This window comes from Leptinotarsa decemlineata, unplaced genomic scaffold (genome assembly GCF_025532065.1).
Source record: "Leptinotarsa decemlineata unplaced genomic scaffold, Ldec_3_MD MMD2_tig00026336_RagTag_RagTag, whole genome shotgun sequence".
Taxonomy (NCBI): domain Eukaryota; kingdom Metazoa; phylum Arthropoda; class Insecta; order Coleoptera; family Chrysomelidae; genus Leptinotarsa; species Leptinotarsa decemlineata.
In genome coordinates, this window is record NW_027412692.1 from 6,433,263 (window position 1) to 6,448,436 (window position 15,174).

Sequence of the window (15,174 nt, forward strand, 5' to 3'; positions counted from 1 at the left end):
ATTCTGATGCCAACATGAACAGATTAATGAAACTGATCCTGAGAGGACTTGCATGCAGATCTGTCTCTCTAGATAGAGCAATCGTGATAAAAAAAAGGTAACGACACAATTTGTAAGTTCAGCGTAATTTTCATAATGCTACCAAAAAACATAACAAACTCGTAAATTATGGTGAGACTAGGTAAGGGTTTACGATGGGACTAGTTTTAAATAATTAGTAACTATAATGTTCTGGTGATGCCAACTTGGCTGATAAAGTTTCAGTTGGAAAGCTTTTTTATAACTGTCTGAAGAAAGTTATGTCATGGAATTTGGAATAACGTCCCAAATGTAAAACATATGAATTCTACGATGAACTTCAGTCTAAACCGAAAATTAAGTACTCACCTGTTATAATAAACATCTTCGTATAAGGATCCTGCCTCTTCTGGAGGCGAATCTTCATCAATGAAGCTCGGTAGTCTGGAGTGAGGCCTGGTAGGTGGATCCAGCAGGCTGCTATAACCTCCAACTGAAGAAAACCTCATCGAGTTCCTACTCCACCCCACAGGCATACTAGAAATATCTAGAGATCTCCTCGACTTCCTAGGATTCAGTTGTTGGTAAGCTGTAACTTCTAGAGCTAGTTGCAGCTGCCTTTCTTCCGCTTCAACCTGAAATGTAGTCCAACAAGATGTGTTCTATAGTCTACATCGAATTGATTTAGCCTGGTAAAATAATGTCAAAATACAATTATGGCATTTGGCTTCAAGATCAAAATTTGTGGTAATCTACATGAGTGAGATATGAGACGTGATGAATTTGTAACTTTGGCTATTCATCTCAAAGATAAATCATCATATTAGAGCTCGCCGCATGTCTAGGCTATCATATGGTAGTGTGCGATATTAGCAACCTGCTAGACGTTATAGATTTCACCTTATTTGAATTGAAGGGGTTATATTTTTAGGAGTATTAATTTTTGGGAAAGAAAGTTTTTGGCTTTCTACTACTCCATCTCGATACAAAAAAAGATGAGGGAAGAAATCAATGACTATAATATTAAAGAGGAAAACAAAAGAAAGTTGCTGAACAACATGAAAGAGAAAGACAAGAACTAGTTGAAGAGAAAAATCAAAGATAACTCGAATCCAATGAGCCAGTATCGAAAATGACTCGAAAATCCAAGATACTATGCAAATACTATCAAAGAGAAATCACCTTTTAATATACCAAACCCTCGTCTGGATTGTTCTCTTCCTGAACTGAGAAAATAGTAAAATACAGAAAAGCTTTTCGATATACTTGGAGTCCAATTAGAACTTCATTCTCATCAAGGGTGATTTTGGAGCATAGCTGCGGAGGAATTCGCAGTATTGTGGAGAAAATATACAACTGATGAGCAGACAAACATAGCTACTTTGTCTTCTCAAAAAGGAAGCGATATTCAAATTTAGTCACACCAAGATCAAGAGGGATATTTTGTGTCACTGCTACGAATATACTCTTTAGTAAAGAGTTTACCTGTTCATTCTCGACGATGCGAGGACTTTTTCATCTTAGGAACCACCAACTTATCTAAAAGAGTCTATGAGGTATGCAAAAACTACTTCATCACCACCTTCACCAAAGAATCATGAAGTACAAAAAAAATCAGGAAGTGGACATTAGAAAATTATATTGATAGAACTCAGTAACGACATATTCTCAACGTGAAAAATGAATTTTGTCAATTATTTACCTCAGCTATAGCAGCAGCGGTGAACTTTGGGTCTTCCATGGCCTTCTCAGTCTTTGACTTGGATTTGTAAAGTACTAGTAGTACCATTAGGCCAAAAAAACTGCCCAGAGTGGCAGCTATGCGCACTCCGGTCATAACATCGTAAGTTTGATAATAGGGATCAGGTGTGGTGGTCGCGCTGGCCACAGTCGGTGAATTGGTGATATTTCTTTCTTGCGAGCCATTTGGCTCTTGACCCATCACGTACGAGATTCACCTGAAATTATAAAAAATGTATTAGATTTTTCATTGGGTTTTCGTGTCATTTTCTTTTTTCATTTTCTTGAGAATAAATTGAAATCGTGACCTCCAGATCCCATTAGTTTCTGAAGAATAAAAAAAGCTTTTTTTCGCCATTTTTCCATTATTTTTTTCTAATACTTCGAGTGATATACAATTTGATAACAACTTTTTTATTACTCTTGGTGACACAAACAACCTAACTGGTTCTGTAACTCAATAGTAGTAGAAAATATCCACGATTTTTCAAAATCTAATTTCGCCCGTAACTTCGAAACTACTGTGAATATCTAATTTTTCTACTTAACAAATGTTGGGCGAATCAGAGACAACCACAAAAAAATATTGAAATTTATTTCTTATAACTGTAATAGTTCGGGGCATTTTTAAGAAATTGTGAGTTCTAATTATTACACTCAATTCCAATTATTCAACTCGTCAAAGTGTAGAAATGTTGCAACTGAAAACTCTAAATATCGAAAAACACCATTCAACAATTTTTTCCTATAGAAGAAGTGAACAAAATACTTCAATGTTTGCGTTCCTCCTATAGTTCAGGAAATATGGGTCAGAAATTAGAAAAATATCATTTTGCGTAAAAAGAATTGGAATATCCAAAATGTTTCCAGAAAAATTATATGCTTTCCAACGAGTGTCGTAGAAAGAGATTATAGGAGTTTAGGAATCAATGCCTCAATCTGAATTTTCGGCGACGAGAGATAAGTTAATACCTAAAACTTGAAAACATCGAGCTTCGTTAGACCCGAAAATTCAGATACTCAGGAAAAAATAATCAGATTTTCCGAAATAAAAAAGTGTTGGATAGAGAAAAAATCAAACGAGAACACCTATCAGATTGAAAAAAATGTGGTAGAGCTCTCTTGTTACTATTGTTACAAAAAGTTCTGAAAATAATATATTTTTATGTAAATTCTGTACGACTTTATTGTTTTGTCTCGCTCAAAAGTTAAGAGTAGGGGGGGGGGCTATTTACCTTCGCTCTGTATAGAATGAGTGTTTCAATAACTCTGACTTCAAAATGTGACCATTTAATGAAATTATTTGATTTAAAGGATCATATACTCATTTTTACATTCAATTTCCAAATTGAACAATGGAAGATGAAAATATATAAAGGGCTCTATAATAAAATTTGGTCAATTCCTCATTCTTTTTATTTCAAAAAAAATCAACAGGTTTAATATTCCTCATTTGATGTAGGTACGGAAAGAGTTATACAAAAACTCGATTTTTACCTATACAGGGTGTAACATAAGTACGTTGAAATATTCAAGTGACGTATTCCTGAGACAATTTAAAAAAAGAAATTCTATATAAACTTGAGTTCCGAAATGCTTCGTTTCGAAGATACAGGGTATTGAAATTGAATTTTTTTGTTCATTATATCAAAATAACTTTTAGAAAAAATAAGTTATTTGCTCAAAATTTGGTACCCGAGGTTTTTCCAATGTGGAAAATCATTATTTTCTATTAATTTTTATGTAACATCTAGGGAGCGCTATTATTTATTTTAAATTGACAGTGAACTTTTGGTACCTTTCGTATGCATCTATATCGATGCATATTACCTAGCTAAGTGAAGTTGTTGAGAAAATTACAAAAACTAAGTATGTGGTGGATCTCATCAAAATAAACAACTTTTTTCTATGAAATTTTTATGAAAAAATCATTTGTTTTCGAGATATTAATTATTGACATTTTTCAAAACGTGGTTGGTTTTTGTCATTAGTTTTTTGCAATTTCAGTTATTTTTATCCCGAAAACGAATAATTTTTCGATAAGCATTTGTTGTTTTTGTTGACGATATCCATGCACTATATACCTAGGAGCTAAATAATCTGGTATCTGGTACCTGTAGTTTTCGAAGAAGATCGCCTTTTTCACTTGAAAAAGGTGTGAAAATCAGGTTTTTTGATGAGGAGTATCAAAAGTTAGGGCCATTTAAATTATATAATGACAGCGTACGCAGCGCCCTCTAGATGTTACATGAAAACTAATACAAAATCATTACTTTCTACGTCAAAAAACCTCAGGTACCAACTTTCGTGCAAATATCTTATTTTTTGCAACAGTTATTTTTGAAAAAACGAACAAAAAATTCAATTTGAACACCCTGTATCTCCAGAACGGAGCATTTCCGGACACAAGTTCATATAGACTTTTTTTACTAAAATTGTTTCTGTAATGCGTTACTTGAATATTTTAACGTACCAATGTTACACCCTGTATACAGTGCATTTCTTTAATGTCCCCCCCCTTATATTTTTTGAACGGGTCAACTCAAAAAATTGAAATTTGGGATAATGAAATAAATGCATGAATACTACAGTTTGAAGTGAAATTGACAGATGAAACTTTCAAGATGGCGACTGGGCGTCATCAGGGAGAAAATTTAAACGGAAAGGGGGGGTCTTGTGACACATCTTTTTGAAGCTCCTGACAAATGCTTCACAACTCTAAAATATAATATCAGTATCTCCAACTTCAACTACTATGAAATGGCGGAAATTTCAATAATTGCCTGAATACATTGACATTTAACTACATAATATGAGATAAAAAGCTTGAGGTTCGTTTAGAAGATGCTTGAAATGGTTGCCTTGAACTTCTCAACATATGAGCAGCCTATCCGATATTTCACGCCGAACATTTTCGAACACAGTAGCGTCAATATCTCAACAAATATTTATTATTCTCTGCTGTATATCCAATATTGGAGCAGGTTCAGTTTCCTACAACGTTTGCTTCAAACAGCCCTATGAAAAAAGTCCAAAGGTTTAAAATCTAGCGAGCGGGCTGGCCATTCTGTAAGACCTCGACTGCCAATCCAACGACCGGAAAAAGTAGTATCCAAATAGTTTATTACTTGTCGAATTCATTAGGATTCGCTTCGACGATTTCAGTGATGAGAGGGTCAACAGTAGTTTCCAGCATATTCAAATACAGTTCCCCTGTTAAATTTTGGTTGATAAATAGTAGTCCTACAATATGGTTTCCCAATATTCCTGCCCAAACGTTAATTTTTTCTGGATATTGGGTATGTGTCTCCCGGAAAACGTGAGGGTTGGTGTCACTCCAATAACGGCAATTTTGTCTGTGAACATTGCTGTTTGAAAAAAATATACATACTCGTCACTAAAACAAATATTGTGGAGATAGGTAGGATGCCTTGCAATGGTTTCCATCATGATTTCGCAGAATTCTGTTCTTCTATCAGGTCATCTTCAGTTAATTGGTGTACCATTTTAAATCTGTATGGATGATACAAATTCTTCTTCAAAAGTCTCCACACAGTAGAAGGAGACACCTCACAAACATTCACGACGGAATAAGTAGATTGTTCAGGATTTACCACCATCTCACCAATTATTTGCACTTGCTGTTCTTCCGGAAAGAACGGATGACCTGGGGGCTTTTTGTTATGTACACTACCGGTAGTTGTGAATTTGGATACAAGCTCCCTCAAATATTTTCTACAGATAGGACGATTCGGAAAAAATTCATTGAAAATCCTTTCGGTCTCATGAAAGTTACGCGTTGCACCGTAAATATAAATCGCTTCAATGTTTTCTTGTTGACGTGGTAGCTTTCTACTAGTAAAACCGAAAACTAAATAAGAATATTCTAACTGAATAATGGTGTTCATTGTCGTACTGATATTTTTTGTCGTTTTTGTAAACAAAAAATAACTTAACAAACCTTATCGGGTTGTTGGAACTGCCATATGGCAGATAAAAAGAAATATTTCTAGAAATATCGATATTATTGTGTTTGTCTTCAGGAAATTATTAAATGTTTCGCCATTTTGTAGTAGATGCAGATATTGACTTCATATTCTAGGGTTGTGAAGTATTTGTCAGGAGCTTCAAAATGTGTCACAAGACCCCCTTTTCATTACATTTTTTCCCAGATAGCGCCCAATTGCAATATTGGAAGTTTCACCTGTCAATTTCACTTCAAAATGAAGTATTCATGCATTAATTTCATTACCCCAAATTTCAATTTTCTTGGTTGACCCGTTCAAAAAATAGAAAGGGGGGACATTAAAGAAATACCCTGTATGATGCTAACGTTTTCTCACACCCTGGATCTACTCACAGAAACTTCGGACCAAAGAAGAATAAATACAAAACTATAGGACCAGAAATATTAATTGTCAAAAGAGTGAAATTATATCATTCCACTTGCAAAATAACCTTTGGCTATTAATTGTTTTTTTTATGTTCAACCATCGCAAAAATAAATTTCGAATTATGTCGAATGCCTTACAAATTTCACGAGTCCACTGTCGAATAAATTATCCTCGCGAACCGGCCGATTTCCATGTAAAATCGTGCCAATGAAAATGTAATTCGTTTCGCTCTCGAGTCTGCCAAAAACGATAATAAAAGACTTCTCTGAGGCCGAACAAGAATGAAATAAACAGCGAAGTTGTAACTTACGGCTCCTCCGAGAATCGGGCCTCCTGCTTTTGTGTCTGGAGTGCGAGCTAAATACGACTTCAGTCCCGTCATCTTGAACGCAGAAGGTGAGAAAGGAAAATCCTCATTAGCGTACCCAGGTAAAGATCTTGGGCGAAAGTTCTTTCTCCTTCTCTTTATTCTTCTTGTCTTTTCGATTTTATGGAGCCCAGTTACAAGTATCTGGCTCAATTTCCTTTGTCAGTGCAGTGTATCCAAGAGCAAGTGAGAATAACACTTGATTATGAGATACACAAGCATAGAAAACTAGTTGTTACCTCGAAGACTTGAGGGTCTTCTAACAATGCAGGTATTGTTCATTATTGCACTTTGCTGCGTTCTGAAGTTCCCTCTAGTTCTAGTTCATCATTATAGGTTTCACCACATTGTTTTGGTTGGTTTGCGGGTTTTGCCGTGGTCTTCATTGGTTACGGAACTGAAGATGACTGCTCTAGTTGCAGTTGAAACGTTTGGAGACCACAACGAAACCTGGAAACCAACCAGGCCGTGAAAGCCTACATTCCTATATTTCACCATATCGTTGGCTGCGTTATGTTGATGATACCTTCGCGTTATGACAAGATAGTTAAGAGACACTAAACGATTTTCTATTATATCTAAATTCTCTGGACCCAAAAATAAAATTCGCAATGGAATGAGAAACCCAAAAGGGACTCTAGCCTTCTTAGATGTTCTTGTGACCAGACGTGAAGAGGGTACATTGGGCCACAGGGAGAAAAGGAAACTAACACATACACAGACAGGTACCTGAACAGAAATTTTAACCACCAGCCACAACAAAAGAGAGGGGTAATTAAAACTTTGGTTGGAAGAGCACGACGTATTTGTGAACCTAAGAGTCTTCCTGAGGGACTCAATCACCTGAACAAGGCCTTCAACGTAAATGGGTACAGCTAAAGAGAATTCGAGCGGGCCTTACGATCCAGAAGGGAGAAGAGAAGTAACCCCAGCGGGTCAAGAGAAAAGCTATCCTTCCCTATGTTGAAAATGTTTCAATCTTAACAATCAGATGAAGTCCAAGGTTAGGCAAGAACCCCAGAGAACCGAATTGGGAGAATCTTAGAGAAGCATGACGTGAAACCAATATTTAGACCAACAAAAACTATCGAACAAAATCGAAGATCTGCTTAGGACCCCAGAGAATCTTCAGCAACACCTGGACTATATTGGATTGTAACCACGAAAAGAAGTGTAGGGTAGGTACCCGTTTGTCGACTCGGAGAAAGCGGCAATTCAAACATGATCTCAACAAAGAAGACTCGCACAGGCACAGTAAAACTCAAAATTATTTTCCAAGAGTATATTATGGAAATTCAAAAACACAGGGATAATTTCAATAAAAAAAGAGAGGCAATGGACATAACTGGAATCTAATCATCTAAAGGAACATATTGTTCTGGTCATTCTAAACTCCCTACACTGTAGGTAAATGGACTGGCACCAATCAAAAAACCACTACTCCCCTGGCTTTTACCACAAAGGGCGGTGCATTATATCCGACAGGTGTCAGTGCAGGACTCCCCACAGAAGTTTTTCCTGCATATGCTGTTGGTGTTACAACTGCCGCAATATATTTTCAATTAATGGAACACACTTGCAGACCGGTTTCGGGCTGTTTGGCTACTCGTCAGTGCAAGGCAGTGTCTATTATCAACATAAAATCGATAATTATCGAATAATCATCGGAATTATCGGGAATCATCGACTATATATTTTTGATAGACAATACCTTGCACTGACGAGTGGCGAAACAGCCCGAAACCGGTCTGCAAGTGTGTTCCAATAATTGAAAATCTATTACGGCAGTTGTATCGCCAACAGCATATACAGAAATAACTTCAGAGAAGAATCCTGCACTGACATCTGTCAGATATAATCCAACGCCCTTCGTGGTATTAGCCAGGAAAGTAATTGTTTTCTGATAGGTGTCAGTTCATTAACCTACAGTGTAGGAAAATGAGACTGGCTTGAACAGATTGTTCCTTTAGATGATTTGATTTATAGCCGGTCTTCAAGTATGCCCACTGACTATATGTGATAAAAAATTCTGGCTACCTGTCCTTACAGGTACACAAATAGCAGTTACCGCGTTTGGAACGGAAACAACAACTCGAGCACTAACCTGGGCACTGCGACCGTTACTACATCGCCTTTGATAATGTCTACAGCAGTAGTAGACGAAATGCCAGGCATAAAAACCTGCATATCATGGCCAAAAAACCCAGAAAATAGCTTTCACACAGTTATCTTCCGCCGTGAAAGTTTACATACAACTCAAATAAATATGTGAATTAAATCAAAGTCTCCAATACTATGAACAGATACAATATACCGAAATGAAAAACGAATTGCTACACTTCACTGATTCACATAACCACACGAAAATAAAACAACAATTCTTCAACTCAAACTCCATCTTGAATACCAACATTTAATATATGATATTCAGAAATATCAGTATCCTAATCCAAACTCATTGGTGTAATAGGACATGTTTAATTCGAATCGAAACATCATTCCAAATGGTAACAATTTCATTGAATTCGAAAAGAATACGCGACGTATAGACGCGTCAATTGAGTGGGGTGACCTGGGTACCGGCTCTGCGGTCTCTTGTGGGGCACGATATATTGTAACAATGGAACTCTGTTGTTCGAAAATACTGTCTACTAGTGTAGTCATTTACGAACTCTAATTCATATATTGTAACAACAATATTAGAAAGTGCGTCAAGTGAATCAACAAACATTGATACTGACGGATCCTATTGATTCATAAGTTAATTCAGTTATTTTATTAATTCCAATTATTCTTTATAATGTTCAATGAAAATTTATCTTGATGACTAGTAGTCCAGTTCCCAGAGGATTTCACCTTACAAAAGGTAGGGTAGAAGATTTTATTTTTTCATTTCGATTTAATGGGTATAAAAAGTGAAATATAAAAAATGTCACTAAATCTGGGCTCGGCACAACTTTTGGTAGCCGAAAAACCTCGTAATTTTCGGACATTTTTCGCAATACCTCGAAAAGGAGTGGTTCTAGCGAAAAACAGTCTTATTATAAAGTTGTAGAGAATTAAATTCCCTACAAATTTCATGTATATTTTTTTTTTCTACGACCAATAGGAAGCGAGCTACAACATCTCAAAATGGTGAAAAAGCCTAATAGCGCCTTCTTTTGCGTGTGTTATTGTGACCCATGCATTCTTTGGTTGTATTTTCTAAATATATTTTGGTCCGATAATGTTCTCCAGACCTTCCCCATCACGAACCCCCCCCCACCCCCCAATTTGATATCTCATGAGGAATGAGTAGGCATATCGAAACCCACACAGTCCAATGCAATGTGAGAAAAAGCACTTCAACCTATTCGGCGAGCTTTCGCACTGGAGAACCTTATCGGACCAAAATATAATTCAAAAATACAACCAACGAATGCATGGGTCACAATAACACACACAAAAGAAGGTGCTATTTGGCTTTCCTACCATTTTGAGAGGAATGGTCTATTTTTGAGGTGCAGTAGCTCGCTCCCTATTGGTTCTCTACAACTTTGTATAGGGACTGTTTTTCGCTAGAATCACTCCTTTTCGAGATATTGCGAAATAACCGAAAAATGTCCGAGGTTTTTCGACTACCAAAAGTTGTGCCGAGCCCAGATTCAGTAACAATTCTTATATTTCACTATTTTACCCATTAAAACGAAATGAAAAAATAAAATCTTCTACCCCATCTTTTGTAAGGTAAACCTCAATTTTAGTTGAATTTCACTAGTTCGGACTTCCATTGTCTACTATATAAAATGATTTGAAATCCCTGAAACAAGTAAAAAAGGATAATTAAAAAAGAATAGTTGAAAATAACAATTATATTAAGCAACAATAAACCTGAAATGAAATGATAGTGAAATAACCTACAAGTAAAAATATAATAATTGAATAAATAAAAATTAAAGGAGTGAAAAAAGAAAATAATAAAAATAAAAAGTGTAGAGATTCCAAGTCACGTTAGTTCACGACGTTTCGATTGTTGGTATCTACAATCGTCTTCGGGTGATGACTGGACTGATTCCTCCGAGAGATGACTATTTTATAGGCCGTTGAAATACTTTCACTTTCTCTACTTTCCATTTTCCGCTTCACTGGTTCCGTGGGAGATGACCGTTTTGGCGGGATCTGGCCATTTTTCGCTTGATGATGGGTTTCCATATGTTGCGTATTTCTACGCTGGCTTGGCTGAATACGTTGTTGGACAACATGTATGCGGCTTCCTTGAATATTCTCCTAAACCAATGTTCCTCTCTGTGCAAGATCTCAGCTTGGGACCACTCGATGTTGTGTTGATAGGTCCAAACATGGTCTGCTATTCCTGATTTGCTGGTTTCCCCTCGCTGTATGTGTTTCTTGTGCTCGGCAAAGCGAACATTCAATGGTCTCTTAGTTTCACCAATATAGGATTTTCTGCACTCACAGGGTATCCGGTAAATGCAATTCTTGGAATCGCAGCCCGCGTTTGGTGGCCTGGTTTCCGCGAGGCTGCTACGAATAGTGTTACCGGATCTGAAGCAAGTTCTGATGTTGTACTTGAAACCAATTCTCCTTATCCTCTCCGATAATCCTCTGATGTAGGGAAGTGCAAGCACTGGTTGTGACGGCTTCCCTTCCTTGCGAGGCTCCTGCTGTCTTCAAGCCAAAGTCTTTTCTACCATCGCTTTGAAGTAGCCATTCCGTTGAAGATCATTTTTGATGATGTCTAGTTCCTTCTCGAGACCTTCCTTTGTATTACAAAAGTATTACAAAAATGATCTTCAGCGGAATGGATACTCCAAAGCGATGGTAGAAAAGACTTTGGCTAAAAGACAGCAGGAGCCTCGCAAGGAAGAGAAGCCGTCACAACCAGTGCTTGCACTTCCCTACATCAGAGGATTATCGGAGAGGATAAGAAGAATTGGTTCCAAGTACAACATTAGAACCTGTTTCAGATCCGGTAACACTATCCGTAGCAGCCTCACGAAAACCAGGCCCCCAAACGCGGACTGCGATTCCAAGAATTGCATTTACCGGATACCCTGTGAGTGCGGAAAATCCTATATTGGTGAAATTAAGAGGCCATTGAATGTTCGCATTGCCGAGCACAAGAAGCACACACAGCGAGGAGAAACCAGCAAATCAGGAATAGCAGACCATGTTTGGACCCATCAACACAACATCGAGTGGTCCCAAGCTGAGATCTTGCACAGAGAGGAACATTGGTTCAGGAGAAAATTTAAGGAAGCCGCATACATGTTGTCCAACAACGTATTCAGCCAGGCCAGCGTAGATATACGAAACATATGGAAACCCATCATCAAACGAAAAATGACCAACTCCCGCCAAAACGGTGATCTCTCACGGAATCAGTGAAACGGAAAATGGAAAGTAGAGAAAGTGAAAGTATTTCAACGGCCTATAAAATAGTCATCTCTCGGAGGAATCAGTCCAGTCATCACCCGAAGACGATTGTAGATACCAACAATCGAAACGTCGTGAACTAACGTGACTTGGAATCTCTACACTTTTTATTTTTATTATTTTCTTTTTCCACTCCTTTAATTTTTATTTATTCAATTATTATATTTTTACTTGTAGGTTATTTCACTATCATTTCATTTCAGGTTTATTGTTGCTTGATATAATTGTTATTTTCAACTATTCTTTTTTAATTATCCTTTTTTACTTGTTTCAGGGATTTCAAATCATTTTATATAGTAGACAATGGAAGTCCGAACTAGTGAAATTCATCACGAAACATTGTCAATCACACCCAATTTTAGTTGTTTGACACATGTTATTGCTGCCGAAAGCGTTGCTATTGGTGATTCCGATATCTGCACTTCCTATTTATTTATATCAATATCTACTTTACACTCGTTATTCAGTCTTTCCATAGTATATCCTGAACTAGAATGTTACATAAAAACAGTTTTTTTTCTGGTAACTCCAATGACTTCTTATCGAAGCCACACATTAGCCTTCTATTGAAAAAATATTTATTTCCAATATTCTGTCCTTCTGGCGTTAGGCATCTTCACAGTTTGTAATGACTCTCCTCAACACAGTCTTGACGAATACCCAAAATGTATAATTCTTCCACATGAGAGAACTGTAAACTACCATATCCCGGAAACAAAGATCAACAGGCGACCTTCTATCGTATGTCACCCATATTTGGAATAACGCATTCGAGAAACATGAAGAGTCAAGAGCTGTTGCGCTTGATATTTCTAAGGCCTGCTGCCCAAACTTCGATGCTATGGCTTGTAGGATCATTTTTGTGTATGGTACGTTCCCTGCAAGTGGCCGTCGACCAAAAGCGGTACATATCAGAAATACGCGATGGATTGTGGCTGCTCATCGTTTTGAGGTTCAACTCAGTACACTTCGAACTTCACTGTTCAAGAACTCCTTCATTTGGAGAACTGCGTTTATGTGGAATGAAGTAACTGATAACGTTTTTCCACTGTGTTTCAAATCCAACGTGAATCGCTCCTTTCGCAAAGACACCGCTCTCAGAGCACCTTAAGGATTTTTCTATAGTGCTTGTGTTTTGTCTACAGAAAAAAAGGCTTACGGGATTTACAAAATAAGCTGTGAAAATTGCGATTAAACATATGTTGGTCAAACCTTCCGGACTGTAATAGATCGTTAAAAAGAGCATGGAGAATGGCCACACAATAAGTAAGAAATGCTTGAAGTTGCTGAGACCGATACATGACAACACGTTTTTGGATGGGAAGGAAATAAAATGAAATGTAAGAGAAAGAGAAAAAATTGATTGGATGAAGTGGAATGCAGTAGCATTCATTTGTAATTCAATCTGAAAAAATATGTTGGCATGTAGAAATGTTTATATTCATATCATATAGCAACAAGAGAAGTTTCCAAGCAAGATAGAATATATAGAGCTTAATAAAAACTTATATGGTATACATTTCAAAACAATCAAACTTTGAGGCTTTTTTCTCGCTATTCACCACAGTTTTATAATGAGCGAAAAAGTTTGCTGATTTGTTATATTTCTAGATAATAAATATAAAATTACTCTAATTCTTTACCTATTTAAGGAAAATCGTGATTCCTGAATTAAATTCCAACCTAAGAAAAATCTTTGAAAACCGTTCACACTGTATTTCTAACCGAAACATGCACCAAAATGATTTCCTTCTGGAAATCAAAGAAAAATATCAGATCATCAAAAATATTCGTTTCTGAACTCGAGTGAATATTTAGATAAGTCACAATGAACTAAAACCAACGCTCGATATATTACTAGCAAAAATCAAACAGTACTGATAAAACAGACATGTTTTTGCACTAAACAGTATCTTTCCATCAACATTTTTATAACCAGGTCTTAACATCTCTTGCAAGAATTTCAAACATTATGCCACCAAAAATAAATTAATGTGATTCACGTCTACTTTCAAACACAAACAAACCATTTTCATTGATGATGTTTGTTTTTACTATCCAAATCAAAAATTCTTCTCGGATCACGTAAATTTTGAAATGGCTTTTTATAAATAACTCGATTCTATGCAAGAAATGGATTCAGTTAACAGGTGCAAAAACTAATAGAACAGTTGAGCAACTTTGTTGAATAGGCAAGATGACAGTAATCACTAAAATTATGTATTTATTCAATGACACCCCAATATTGGATTACAAAACACGCATTTATTTTATTATCATGAACGAGATTATAATAGGGGAGCCCAAGCGTGGATTTCGGGATTTACTAAAGCAGATTAATATACATGGGGACACCTTGTACCCGGTTAATGACCTCCACCAAATATGAAACCCTTGAAGGATAAAGGATCAGATTGGTAAAAAAAAATGATAATCAGAAATTCTCGAGAGCGTCAGATTAAGGTAGGGTGAGTTGATTACGTGCTAAAAAGTGTATATTCCAGTAATCTGACAATTTGAGAGTGACGTAAAGGAAGGGGAGAGCAGCAAATATGTGAAAAAATAACGTCATTTCGACATTCTCGAGCGTGGCTACTTTTTTTTTATTTTGAAGAAAATAATTCAAGGATAACGAAATTCTTTTGCCATGACGCCATGGCAAAAGAATTCAGAGTGAATGTTTTTATAAATACAAGTATTCTACTTAAAAAACATACACTTATTTATTTGCATGCTTTTTCCTGAGCTTTTCAATTAATCAAGTTCAATGATTTAAAAAAAATCAAAAAAATAATATTTTTTTGTCAGATTAGGCGAATCCCTCTAGATAATCGTCAGATTATGAGACAGCACGTCTAGAACATAGGATGATGAGATAGGATGAACGATTTATATCTTAATCTGACGCGCAAAATGTGCAAAAAAATATTTGCACATTATAATTGTATATGGCAAAAACGTCTCAGAAAAATATTCAACCTTTCTCAGAGAGAAAGCTGTAAAAAAATATTCGTAGATAAAAAAATATTAACATCAACAGGTCTCTATATTTATGAATCTGTGGTATTTGTCAAAGAAAATATATCTCTTTTTGCGACTCATGATAGGAACCATACCCACAACACACGAAACCTTTTCAATATAAAGACACGTTTGACCTATCTTCAACAAAATATACCTTTTTCAATCATTAATATTTATAACAAGGTACCTGAATCTCTC

At 36.3% G+C, this 15,174-nt stretch overlaps 1 protein-coding gene across 5 annotated transcripts in view; it reads right to left on the reverse strand.

The window, feature by feature from the left end:
• Positions 1-15,174, reverse strand: part of LOC111518022 (uncharacterized) — a 31,290-nt gene that overhangs the window by 4,718 nt on the left and 11,398 nt on the right. The window contains exons 1-3 of one of the 5 annotated variants that reach the window (XM_023174368.2): positions 13,596-13,768; positions 1,721-1,976; positions 388-653 (exon numbers count right to left, since the gene is read on the reverse strand). In XM_023174368.2, the coding sequence (XP_023030136.2) occupies positions 388-653; positions 1,721-1,960 (506 nt within the window). In that variant the 5' untranslated portion in view covers positions 1,961-1,976; positions 13,596-13,768. The other 4 variants (XM_023174360.2, XM_023174352.2, XM_023174344.2 and 1 more) reach the window with 4 other exon arrangements.